The 13,269-nt window shown below is 49.8% G+C and overlaps 1 protein-coding gene across 5 annotated transcripts in view; it reads left to right on the top strand.

The window, feature by feature from the left end:
* Window positions 1-2,231: 2,231 nt before the first annotated feature.
* Window positions 2,232-13,269, top strand: part of CCDC85A (coiled-coil domain containing 85A) — a 157,400-nt gene continuing 146,362 nt past the window's right edge. For all 5 annotated transcript variants that reach the window (XM_028725130.2, XM_028725129.2, XM_028725128.2 and 2 more), the window contains exon 1: window positions 2,232-3,913. In XM_028725130.2, the coding sequence (XP_028580963.2) occupies window positions 3,641-3,913 (273 nt within the window). In that variant the 5' untranslated portion in view covers window positions 2,232-3,640. The remainder of the gene's footprint in view (window positions 3,914-13,269) is intronic.

The raw sequence follows: 13,269 nt of genomic DNA, 5'->3' as shown, positions 1-13,269 counted from the left end.
GCAGATACGGCACTTCAGGTTGCCGGCTTTTCATGCTGCGAACGGGCCTCCGGAATGGATCCCGTTCGCAACCAGAGGTACCACTGTATAGAAATCAGTATCACACCCTCTCTCTCAGCCTCCGGTTTCTCAACGTGGCTCCAATCAAGCTCTCAGCTCACCAACAAACGCCTCACAGCAAGACGAGATCCTGGAAACAGCGGGCGTTGCCCTAGTCTTCCACTCTAGAATGGCTTTTTATGGGCACTTCCTCAGGCTGCCCACAGCTGTGCCCCATGCAGCTGCACACCCAGTTCCAAGGACAGCAGCGGAGTTTCCCAGGTGGTGCAGAAGATGGGGAAAGGCTTGGACAGCCACCTGCCAAGGACTCTTCAGTTGCGATCCCTGCTGTGCAGGGGGTTGGACTAGATGATCCTAGGGGACCCTCTTCCAATTCTAGAATTCTATTAGGGTTGCCACCTTTGTTCTGGCAAATTACAGGGCAGGGCAGGGCTGTTGTGGGGATGAACCCCCCCCCCCGCAAATCTGGTCCTGAAGTGACTTCAAAGCAATCCATTGCCATCTATTGCAGCCTAAGAGCGTGGCCCCTGGGGAATTTGTCATACATAAACATGACTTTGTAAATCTGTCTGTGCTTGGCTTTGTTGTTGTTGTTGTTTAGTCGTTTAGTCGTGTCCGACTCTTCATGACCCCATGAACCAGAGCACCCCAGGCACTCCTGTCTTCCACTGCCTCCCGCAGTTTGGTCAGACTCATGTTTGTAGCTTCGAGAACACTGTCCAACCATCTCGTCCTCTGTCGTCCCCTTCTCCTTGTGCCCTCCATCTTTCCCAACATCAGGGTCTTTTCCAGGGAGTCTTCTCTTCTCATGAGGTGGCCAAAGTATTGGAGCCTCAGCTTCAGGACTTGCCCTTCCAGTGAGCACTCAGGGCTGATTTCCTTCAGAATGGAAACGTTTGATCTTCTTGCAGTCCATGGGACTCTCAAGAGTCTCCTCCAGCACCATAATTCAAAAGCATCAATTCTTCGGCGATCAGCCTTCTTTATGGTCCAGCTCTCACCTCCATACATCACTACTGGGGAAACCATAGCTTTAACTATTCACACTTTTGTTGGCAAGGTTGGCAAGGACCTTTGTCCCCCTTCGTGGATCACTGCCTTGTCATGGCGAAGGGGCTTGGCTAACCCAGAGGAGCTATGAACTATGCCGTGCAGGGCCACCCAAGATGGACAGGTCATAGTGGAGAGTTTTGACCACATGCGATCCACCTGGAGCAGGAACCGGCAAGCCACTCCAGTATCCCTGCCAAGAAAACTCCATAAATTAAAATACTTAACTAACTGGCCTACTGAGTCACAGATAAGTACCTATTGGTCCGAATATAAGACGTACCCACAAATAAGCCACACTTTTAAAATTCAGGGCGGTAGTTCTGGGAGGTGGATGCACAGTTCTGAATATAAGCACACTTTAACTTTTCACAGTCAGAATTTGGAAAAAAAAGTGTGGCTTATATTCGGGCCAATACGGTAGGTTAGGGACGTTGGTGGTGCTGTGGGTTAAACCACAGAGCCTAGGACTTGCCGATCAGAAGGTCGGCGGTTCGTATCCCCATGAAGGGGTGAGCTCCCGTCGCTCGGTCCCTGCTCCTGCCAACCTAGCAGTTCAAAAGCACGTCAAAGTGCAAGTAGATAAATAGGTACCGCTCCGGCGGGAAAGTAAACGGCATTTCCATGCGCTGCTCTGGTTCGCCAGAAGCGGCTTAGTCATTCTGGCCACGTGACTCAGAAGCTGTTCGCCGGCTCCCTCGGCCAATAAAGCGAGATGGGTGCCGCAACCCCAGAGTCGTCTGCAACTGGACCTAATGGTCAGGGGTCTCTTTACCTTTACGGTAGGTTCTGCCCCCCCCATCCTGGCTATGCCCATGGAGAGACAATATCTGAAATAAAGCTGTAACAATACAGGAGGTAGCATTTTACATTGAAATACGGGGCAATCCTGTATTATGAAGGATAGGTGTCAAGCCCTAAATTCTGTAATTCGATGATTCAGTGCCAGAAGCGGCGCCGGTGGGTCGCGCCCGCGAGGTGGCGCCTGCGAGCCGCGCCTCCCTCTCTGTCGCCCCCCCCAGCCCCCCCTAGCATCGCACGTGGTCCACCACCTCCCAGCTGAAAAGCCTCGCGCCGCCTCACTTTCGCTCTCACTCTCACTCTCGCCCGGCCAACGTGGGCGCAGCGCCTGCCCAAGGCGCCGGACCAGACACTCCCGTGCCCAATGCGCGCTCTGGGCATCCCGTGGCTCCGAGAGCGCCGCTCGGAGCGTCCGCAGGGAGCCGGTTGCGCGGGCTGAAGCGGGGCGAGGCGCGGCTGCCCGGGACGGAGGAGGAGGAAGAGGAGGAGGAGGAGGATGGCTGCCAGGGACGAGCCTAGTTGAGAAGCGGGCAGCGCCCTTTCCTGAGCTGCAACGGAGGAAGGAGAGGGCGGATCGGTGCCCCCGCGCACGGATTCTCCCGGAGCAACGTGGGGAGGGTTCCGGTTCTCTCTCGGATCTGTGCCTCTACCCCGCTTCTCCAGACCCCTGTCTCCAAAGCTGCGTTGCCCAGACTGGGGAGTGGTGCGCAAACCTGCCCTTGGTCCGCATCCTCACGTACAAAAGACCCGCGTGTCGCCTTCCCGCGCTCGCTGCGTCCGGAGAGGGCGCGTGGGCGTGTTGCAGGATCTAACAGAAAGGCGACCTGCACGCAAGGGAAAGTCCTCGAGTCCTGTCCGGGGGGATCTGGCAAAGAGACTCGGACCGTGCCACTCCCGGATCCTTGTTTCCGAGGGAGGTCTCGCGCCGGAGCCGATGCGGAGCAAGCCCTGAGTTTCGCGGCGCAGAAGGAAGCGAGGAGACACCCTCTGTGCGCCTCCTTTGGGAGAACAGGCTGGGAGGCGCTGGGTGAGCGACCCTTCTCCGCCCGACGGCGCCAAGGATCCTTTGGGGCGGCTCCACTTTGTTTGCAAAGAGCCGGACTTGGGAGGGGCGCGTGGACTCGCCCCACTCGTGATCGCGCCGCGTGGCTCGCAAGTTCGTAGGCGCGGGGGGCACTGTGAAACTCCTTAGCGCGCACGGGTATGTATATGTGTGTGTGTATGTATTTTCCTGTTGAATTTGGAAGATCCGCTAAACTCTGAGGCTGAAGCTGTGCCGGAACACCCTAGCTTCTTGTTACAACCCCCCAGGCACACACACAACAAAGATTTTGCTGTTTTACGGCTCCCTCCGCCCGGGTACTGTTCTAAGCGCAGACTCAACAACCGGATCGGAGGATTGAAGATTCCTTATCTTCTCTCTGTCTCCCCCCACCTCTAAAATAATTTGCAAGGATGTCTCTTAACCACCGAGGGAGCGCCTCCTTCCTTCTGAACAAGCCACAATAGCTTGGGGGAAAGCACCCCCCTTCACTTTGTCTTTACTGCATTCCGAAGTCACTCCGATTTCTCCGAGAGGAACAGTCCCGACTGACTTAAAGGCGTTGTTTTCGAGGATCCTCCGAGATCTGGGGCTTGAGGGTCTTGGTGGAATACGGAGTGTAAGGACATTCCCCCCCGCTCCCCATCCTAGGCAGGCGATCCCGGAGCCACTTGGGCCGCCGGCATCATGTCTAAGGTGGCGACTCCGTCCGGATCCGCACCTGGAGCCGGGGCGTCGGCGTCGTTGGCGCCCGGCTCGGAAAGTTGCGCGGCGGGTGTGGCCGAAGACCTCTCCAAGGTGTCGGACGAGGAGCTGCTGAAGTGGACCAAGGAGGAACTGATCCGGAGCCTGCGCAAGGCGGAGTCGGAGAAGATGAGCGCCATGCTGGACCACAGCAATCTCATCCGCGAGGTCAACCGGCGCCTGCAGCTTCACCTGGGCGAGATCCGGGGACTCAAGGTACACACCTGGGAGAGAGGGGATGGAGAGGGCAGGGCAGGGAGGGAGTATTCTAATTTCTGCTGGGTGTCAGAGAGGCAGGATGTTTCTGGCTTCCCAGCTCTAGGTCTCACAGCTGGGGAGAGAGATCTGGTTGGCCACTGGGAGAATATCCTGGATGCAGTTCCCTCCAAGAATTTTTAAAAATGTAGGAGCTAGCCGACCTGACTTGGAAAAGTCCGTGACCAGAAGGAGGAGGATTATCAGGAAGAACGGACGAAATCTAAAGAATATTTAGTTAAATATGTTGAGTTAAATTAACTGCAAAAGCTTGCAAATACCAGATAGGCCTAGGATTTAAATATGTAATGTGATGAATTAATATATTTAATGCTGAATTGGAAAGAAAGAAAGATGTTAAGTGATGAAGTTAAATTTATAAGAATATTGGTTTTGGAAAACCGTTAAAATGATATACACTGAAATTCAACCAGGGGAATGCGAGGAAGTCACTTAACAGTGTTACTAAGTTTGGTTTCAATACGGTTGAGATTCATGTTTGTTTGTTTATTTGTTTGTTTAGTTATTGATTTTTTGGAAAATCAATAAAAATTTTCGGGGGGAAAAGGAATTTTAAAAAAATGTCTTCAGGTGGAGAATCCAAATGGCATCCATCTCTCTCACTTGCTTCCCACTGGGAAGTTCTTCTCTTGAATTACTGAACAGCTGCTGGGAGACTTTCCACCCGGGAGATTCATCTGTCTCCCATTCTGTCGTCTCCAAAATCTGCCAGCTGAGATTGGTTCGCCTCATGGTAGTGTCGCCTTTGCCTCTTTGCCGTGAAAACAATGTTTCCTTGGTCTTAGATACCAGCCGTCCCTCTCCAAAAAGAAACAAACAGTTATTGCTTTGATTGCTAGGACTCACAGAATCGTAGCATTGGAAGGGACCCAAGGGTCATCTAGTCCAACCCCGTGCAATTCAGGAATGCTGCCCACAAGCTGTCCGTGGGTGGGTTTGAACCTTCTGGTTAAGAGCCAGGCACGCTGACCCATTGCGCCACAGAGGTACCTCAGTCCCAGAGCGTGTGGAGTAAGCTTAATGTGTGACCTTTGAGCATGTGCAGAGTGCAGTCAGCACTGAGTGATGGGTTAGGGGCAGCTTAAGGTCACCCAAGTGAGGTTCGTGGCTGAAGTAGGGATTTGAACGCTGGTCACCTAGGTCCTAGTCCATGACTCCAACCACTATGCAACATTGCCTCCCAATGCATGTTGGAGAATGTACCTTGGAGAATGTTCAAAGGTCAGGAGGTGATGGTCAAATAGACCTAATGGACGCCTCATTTCTTCTTCCCTTTCCCCACTCCCAAAGGCACCAATTCTTCCAGCCATTGTGGAAGATGAGTGGAAGATGTGTAAATGTGTTGCATATAGATTATGATTTTGGGGCGTTTTGAGTAGACTTGGATACTGTCTCCATTTAACAGATCCTTGCCCCCGCCTGGAAAGTCTTATCAGATGTCCACTTGGTTACTGGTTAAATTGGAAAGAGACTGTGAGCAGAGTCGGGGGGTGCGCTGAGTCTTTTGATATTATTGCTTCATGGGTCGGACCCACAGCCTTGAGCCCCTGGGAGAATAAGGAGAGCCCTGCTGGCTGAGACTGGAGGTTATAGATTAGGCTTCCTCAACCTTGGCCCTCCAGATGTTTTGAGGAAGAATGGACAAAATTTACTGACTATTTAGTTAAATTTGTTAAGTTAAACTAATTGGAAATAGCTTGCGGGAAACAGATTGGCTTCGGAATTTGTATAAGTTAAGTGATGTTTAATATGTTTAATTTTGAATTGAAAAGATATAAGGATGTTAAATGATTAAGTTAAGTTTATAAGAACTTTGACTTGGAAAACCATTAAAAGGATATGCATTGAAATTCAACCAAGGGGAAGCGAGGAAGTCGCTTAACAATGTTAATAAGGGTAATTTTAATAAGGTTATGATTTATGTTTGTGTGTTTGTTTGTTTATTTATAATTGTGTGAAAATCAATAAAAAAAATTGAGAAAAGAAAGAGACTACAATTCCTATCATCCCTGACCACTGGTCCTGCTAGCTAGGGATCATGGGAGTTGTAGGCCAAAAAACATCTGGAGGGCTGAGATTGAAGAAGCCTGTTATAGATAATAGAATCCTGGAGTTGGAAGAATCCTGGGGGTCATCTAGACCAACCCCCTGCAATGCGGGAATATTCAACTGTCCCATATCAGAATCGAACCTGCAACCTTGGCGTTAACAGCAGCACGCTCTAAATGAGCTATCCAGGTCCATTTTCTCCTGCATCCTGTTTCTGACAACAGCCAACCAAATGTCTCTGGGCAACCCGCAGGCAGGGCATGAAGGCAGTAGCCCCTGTTCTGGCATTGCTCCCCAGCAAACCAATGTTTGGTGTCTCTGAACCTGGAGGCTCTGTTGAGCTGTCCTATGCACCAGGGACAAACTCATTTTCAGAGTTCTAATCCCTTCCTAGCCAAATCAGCATTATCCATGCACAAGAGAGAGGGGGCAGCAGGCCTGGGGTGACCCCAGGGTTTGCAGAATTGCCCCCCTAAAAGAAACTTAGGGGGGGGGGAATCTGTTTTAGAAACCGCCTCATTGGACTGAGTATGCCCACTGAATGCTGAGCATCTGAATGCTCAGATAGGAAGTGGAATGGAGTATCTTGCAAAAGGGCATGGCTGGCTGCTTGGAGCTCTGAACGGGAGTATTCCACGCTGCACCATTTTGTTGCAGGTCCCATTTGTCATGACTAACCGTTACTTTTTTGCCAGGGCAAGGGCATTACAGTGGTACCTCAGGTTACATACGCTTGAGGTTACATGCGCTTCAGGTTACAGACTCCGCTAACCCAGAAATAGTACCTTGGGTTAAGAACTTTGCTTCAGGATGAGAGCAGAAATCGTGCTCTGGCGGCGTGGCAGCAGCGGGAGGCCCCATTAACTAAAGTGGTGCTTCAGGTTAAGAACAGTTTCGGGTTAAGTACGGACCTTTGGAATGAATTAAGTACTTAACCTGAGGTAAAAGGTAAAGGTAAAGGTACCCCTGCCCGTACCGGCCAGTCCTGACAGACTCTAGGGTTGTGCGCCCATCTCACTTAAGAGGCCGGGGGCCAGCGCTGTCCGGAGACACTTCCAGGTCACGTGGCCAGCGTGACAAAGCTGCATCTGGCAAGCCAGCGCAGCACACGGAAACGCCGTTTACCTTCCCGCTAGTAAGCGGTCCCTATTTATCTACTTGCACCCGGGGGTGCTTTTGAACTGCTAGGTTGGCAGGCGCTGGGACCGAGCAGCGGGAGCGCACCCCGCTGCGGGGATTCGAACCGCCGACCTTTCGATCGGCAAGCCCTAGGCGCTGAGGCTTTTACCCACAGCGCCACCCGCGTCCCTAGTTAACCTGAGGTACCACTGTACTATTAGGAACTTTTTTTCCATCTGGGGAGAAAATCCACTTTGGAATCCATTATCGGAATCCTTAATGCACAGTGGATTTTTTGCAGGAGATGATGTCTGAGTAGGAGTGTGGACCTTGTGTTTGCTTAAGGAGCTTCTGCCTGCAAGAATTTCTCCACTGTGGAATTTGCATTGCCACACGATCTTCTTTTTTCATAGTTAAAACATGCGTCCTCCTTTGCCTATTCCACCCTTGAGGAAAGATGCTCTGTCGGAATGGGGTGTTCGTTGGCTGGCACAGGGGAGCCGGGAGTATGAGGGGCACTTGGAAAGACTGATAATGGACGGCTGAAAAATATTGGGGCCAAACCAGGGAAATCTGTGACAATTGGGAACATGCCACTCCTGAGATGTTGCTTTGGCTTCACTTATTACTTACCACCCTGCCCTTCCTCTAAGAAACTTCTCTGTCTGCCCCTTGCGTCAGTCTCTGACATTTCCAGTCCAAAAAATGTCTGGAGGGGAAAAAAACCTCCTAGCCTGGCATTCTGAAGAGCCAACGGCCTGAGTCTGTATAGAGCATCTTTCTACTTTTACGTGGTCCAGGTTAGATGCATGGGACTAGACCTGCTTAGCCCCAGCAGCTGAAATGAGGCAGTGCAGTGTAGTGGTTCGATTCAGGTGTCAGACAAAGCTGGGAACCCCAGATTTGAATCCCGCTTCAGCTGTGAAGCTCATGGGGTTAACTTGGGCCAGTCATTTTCTGGGTTGTTGTGAGGCTAAAGGAGGGGATTTTGTGTGTGTGTGTGTGGAGAACTATATGTTGTCTTGATCTTTTTGGGGAAAGGGTTGAATTGAATTTTATTATTACGGTCACAGACCAGTTCTGGCTCACTTTCAATATCAGTAAAATCATACAACACAACAGGAATACGTTGAATTGCAATTGGGTATAACAGAGACAATTCAGATACAGCGGCAGTTAAAAAATATATATTAAATCTTGACCACTAAAATATAACCTAAAATTGTCATTTAAAACCTTAATCATTTTGGTAGTACAGCTTGTTCCCTAAGTTTTATGGCAGTCGCACAGAATTTGGCCACCCTTAGCGTGATCTCTAGATCCTTGTCCTCTACCAGGAGTTTTAGATATTGAAGTTTGGACACATTTGGAGGGGGGGAAGGATTAATAATCATGATGGTGATGATGACGACAACAACAAGTACCTCATATTTCTGCACTGTTTGAGCAACATCCACCCCTCCCTGTGGTCCTCTGCAGTTTATGGTCCCCCAATACTTCCTTTCCATCCTATGGTGTTTAAGTCATGATTGAATGGAGATAGCTCAGTCGGTAGACATAAGACCCTTAATCTCATGGTCGTGGGTTTGAGCCCTACTTTGGGCAAACAATTCCTGTATTGCAGAGGGTTGGACTAGATGACCCTCGGGTTCACTTCCAACTCTACAATTCTACGATTGCCCTTAAAAGGTAAAGGGAGCCCTGACCATTAGGTCCAGTCGTGGCCGACTCTGCGGTTGCCACGCTTACCTCGCTTCATTGGCCGAGGGAGCCGGCATACAGCTTCCGGGTCATGTGGCCAGCATGACTAAGCCGCTTCTGGCGAACCAGAGCAGCGCACGGAAATGCTGTTTACCTTCCCGCCGGAGTGGTACCTATTTATCTACTTGCACTTTGATGTGCTTTCGAACTGCTAGGTTGGCAGGAGCAGGGACCGAACAACGGGAGCTCACCCCGTTGCGGGGATTCGAACCGCCGACCTTCTGATCGGCAAGTCCTAGGCTCTGTGGTTTAACCCACAGCGCCACAATTGCCCTTACATCCCACCTTTTCCTCCAGGAAGATCCAAGGTGCCGTACATGGTTTTCTCCCATCTCATTTAAATGCCACAACATCCATGCGAGGTAGGTTCACCTGAGAGGCTGTGCCTGTCCCAAGGTCACACAGTGAGCTTCAAGGCTGAGTGGGGATTCGAACCCTGCTCTTAACAGCACCTGCGTGAATCCAGGAAAGGAACTGTGGTCCGCAAAGAGACAGCTTCTCCCCATTTAAATAGTTCCTCCTCAGGGTCAGGGGTTTGAGCCCCACGTTGGGCAAAAGATTCCTGCTTTGCAGGGGGTTGGAATAGATGACCCGTGTGGTCCCTCCCAGCTCTCCAGCTCTTTGATTCCCATGTTGGTGGTTGTGAAAGAGACACCTACACACCACCAGCTTTCTGTAAAGCTCCCCTGTGTGATCACCTAGAGAGAATTCTTGTGCGTTCTAGGCGGGAGAGCACATGCCCAACTTGGATGTGTAGACTTTAAGACATGGGTAGGCAAACTAAGGCCCGGGGGCCAGATCCGGCACAATTGCCTTCTAAATCCGGCCCGCGGACGGTCCGGGAATCAGTGTGTTTTTACATGAGTAGAATGTGTCCTTTTATTTAAAATGCATCTCTGGGTTATTGGTGGTGCATAGGAATTCGTTCATTCCCCCATCCAAAAATATAGTCCGGCCCCCCACATGGTCTGAGGGACAGTGGACTGGCCCCCTGCTGAAAAAGTTTGCTGACCCCTGCTTTAAGAAGACGTTCAAAAAGAAAAGAAAAAGTTTGTTGCTTGCCTCATTGGCTTTTTGTTGTTGTTGTTGTTGTTTAGTCGTTTAGTTGTGTCCGACTCTTCGTGACCCCATGGACCAGAGCACGCCAGGCACTCCTGTCTTCCATTGCCTTCTGCAGTTTGGTCAAACTCATGCTGGTAGCTTCGAGAACATTGTTCAACCATCTCATACTCTGTCATCCCCTTCTCCTTGTGCCCTCCATCTTTCCCAACATCAGGGTCTTTTCCAGGGAGTCTTCTCTTCTCATGAGGTGGCCAAAGTCTTGGAGCCTCAGCTTCAGGATCTGTCCTTCCAGTGAGCACTCAGGGCTGATTTCCTTAAGAATGGATAGGTTTGATCTTCTTGCAGTCCATGGGACTCTCAAGAGTCTCCTCCAGCACCAGAATTCAAAAGCATCAATTCTTCAGCGATTAGCCTTCTTTATGGTCCAGCTCTCACTTCCATACATCACTACTGGGAAAACCATAGCTTTAACTATACGGACCTTTGTTGGCAAGGTGATGTCTCTGCTTTTTAAGATGCTGTCTAGGTTTTGTCATTGCTTTTCTCCCATTGGCTTTTAGCGTGCCACAACTCATATCCTTTAACGGGCTTTTACAAGATATTTTGTCCTGATCTCCCTGCTATAGCCCTCTGATGCAATTCCAGTGGTTCCCCTTCCTTGTTGCTCCTTGCCTAGTCCGATCCAGCTTCACACCACATCTGTTTATACTAGTTCCTTCTGGTGGGTTGTGCATGTGCGGCAAAAGAAAGGAAGAAAAGTTATCTTGATTGCTTTGCAAATGGTTAGTGGATTGCTGAGTTAATGGGCCGTACGGATTATTATCTGTGCTTGTACCCTAATGCAGTCCCCACTTGTCAAGAGAGGCAGAGGAGAAGAAACTGTGGAAAGGAAGGTGGAAAAAAATATATCTTCAGCCTCCTCCCTCCCCCAAAAAGCTCTTTCCGGGTAGTTATATTTAGTGACATCCCTGGCTAGCTATTGATCCAGCCGGCAGAGGAGGGATATAAAACTTTGAAATGATGCACTCAGTTGACCTGGCGACAAGCAGGGCAGCTGGGAAGAGGAAGGGCGAACAAGGAATGGGTGCTGAACTTTGCACTTGGGTCATTTCAGGAGACGGAGGAAGCTGCCTGATACCAAGTCAGGCGAATGGCCCATCTGAGCTCAGGACTGCCTACACTGGCTGGCAGCAGCTCTCCAGAGTTTCAGGACTAGGGGGACATTCCCAGTCCTTTCTGGAGGTACCCTGATATTGAGCCTGGCATGCTCTGTATGCAAGATCCTCCTCTGTATGCTATCTTTTTTATACCTGTAAAGGGGGAAATATGGGGAATCTCTTGGAGTGAAAAAAGGAGCTTGCGGAGGGCAGTTTTGAACGGGAAAATTTCCTAAGGGTTAATCTTCTGGATCACAGTAGGGGAGGTAAATGTTACATTCCCCCCTCCACACCGGCTATGATCCTGATAATTCTCTCCCCTTACAATGATCCTGGTAATTATTAACCCCTTGATGTGCTCCTGGGGACGCGGGTGGCGCTGTGGGTTAAACCACAGAGCCTAGGACCTGCCAATCAGAAGGTTGGCGGTTCGAATCCCCGCGACGGGGTGAGCTCCCATTGCTCGGTCCCAGCTCCTGCCAAGCTAGCAGTTCGAAAGCACATCAAAGTGCAAGTAGATAAATAGGTACCGCTCCGGCGGGAAGGTAAACGGCGTTTCCATGCGCTGCTCTGGTTCTCCAGAAGCGGCTTAGTCATGCTGGCCACATGACCCGGAAGCTGTACGCTGGCTCCCTCGGCCAATAAAGTGAGATGAGCGCCGCAACCCCAGAGTTGGTCATGACTGGACCTTTACCTTTACCTGATGTGCTCGTGATTTTTATTAGCTTCCCTCCTGTTGATGCCCTTTTAAAACACCTTCACACTAAAGGCTAAGGCAGGGGTTGGCAATTGTTTTTATCTGCGGGCTGGTCCACTGTCCCTCAGACCATGGTGGCGAGCAGGAGAAGCAGCACCGGGGGGGGGGACCTGGAAGAAGAGGCAAGGGGGGCAAGCAGTCCTCAGCCCCAGCCCTAGCCCCAGCCACTGTGCTTACCTTCCCTGGGGCTGCCACCACCACCACTGCTGCTGTTTCTTGTGGGTAGACAGAGCGAGCTTATCTGCTTCGCTCTCTGGCCCACAGGAACACCACAGCAGCGGTTGGGGGCGGGGAAAGATGAGCGGCGCAAAAGGGCTGGCTCCAGAGAGGGGCTGCTTAAAATGGCGCTCAGCCAGCTCAGCCCAGTCCCCTTCCTCCTCTAGGCAGGGCGAGGAGAAGATAGGAGGAGGGAGGGAGGAGGCGCCGCCGTTGTGTGTGTGACGGAGAGGGGGGGGAAATGGAATGGCGCCGGGGGGAAAATGGCGCAGCTCGAGCAAACAGAATCCCCACGCCGATCCATGGACAGTCCAGGGCCAGATCCTGAAGGCAATTGGGCCTGATCCGACCCTCAGACCATAGTTTGCTGACCCCTGGGCTAAGGCATTTTTTTATATAATTTTTGTATTAATTTTCAACATACAGTGGTACCTCGGGTTACATACGCTTTAGGTTACATACGCTTCAGGTTACAGACTCTGCTAACCCAGAAATAGTACCTCGGGTTAAGAACTTCAGGATAAGAACAGAAATCGTGCGGTGGCAGTGGGAGGCACCATTAGCTAAAGTGGTGCTTCAGGTTAAGAACAGTTTCATGTTAAGAACGGACCTCCGGAACGAATTAAGTACTTAACCTGAGGTACCACTGTATCATTTTCAACAATAATTAAACATACTTTAACTTCTTATACAATTTTTTCTGAGTTGCATCAATCACATCTGAAAATTTTCCAATCTATTTTTTTTATAAAATATTTATTCAAAGTTTTAAACATTTATCACCCAACACATATAATCCCGTCCCCAACAATACAATAAGCAAACAAAAAAGGAAACACACAAAGAAAGAAAACATACAGAAAAGGAAAAAATATAACATCAAATCCAAGTTCTTGATATTCATACTTTTCTCACTTTTTGGACTTCCTCACATCTTTCGTTCCTGCTTTCCAAATTTATAGAGTTCTAAACAGTAAATTATCACCTTGTTTCAATTTCTTATTTGTATTTTTCCCATATTATGTCTCTAAATTTAAATTTATTTTCCAAAAGCTTAAATACTTAATTAAGCATAATATTAACCAAAAAAAAAGTTAACTTTTTCTCAAATTTCACCTATTCTCAAATTCTTAACAACTGACTTGCTGATGCCACATTTATTTTTACTCTTGCAT

This window comes from Podarcis muralis, chromosome 3 (genome assembly GCF_964188315.1).
Source record: "Podarcis muralis chromosome 3, rPodMur119.hap1.1, whole genome shotgun sequence".
NCBI lineage: Eukaryota > Metazoa > Chordata > Lepidosauria > Squamata > Lacertidae > Podarcis > Podarcis muralis.
This window is presented reverse-complemented; position numbering and strand designations above follow the sequence as displayed.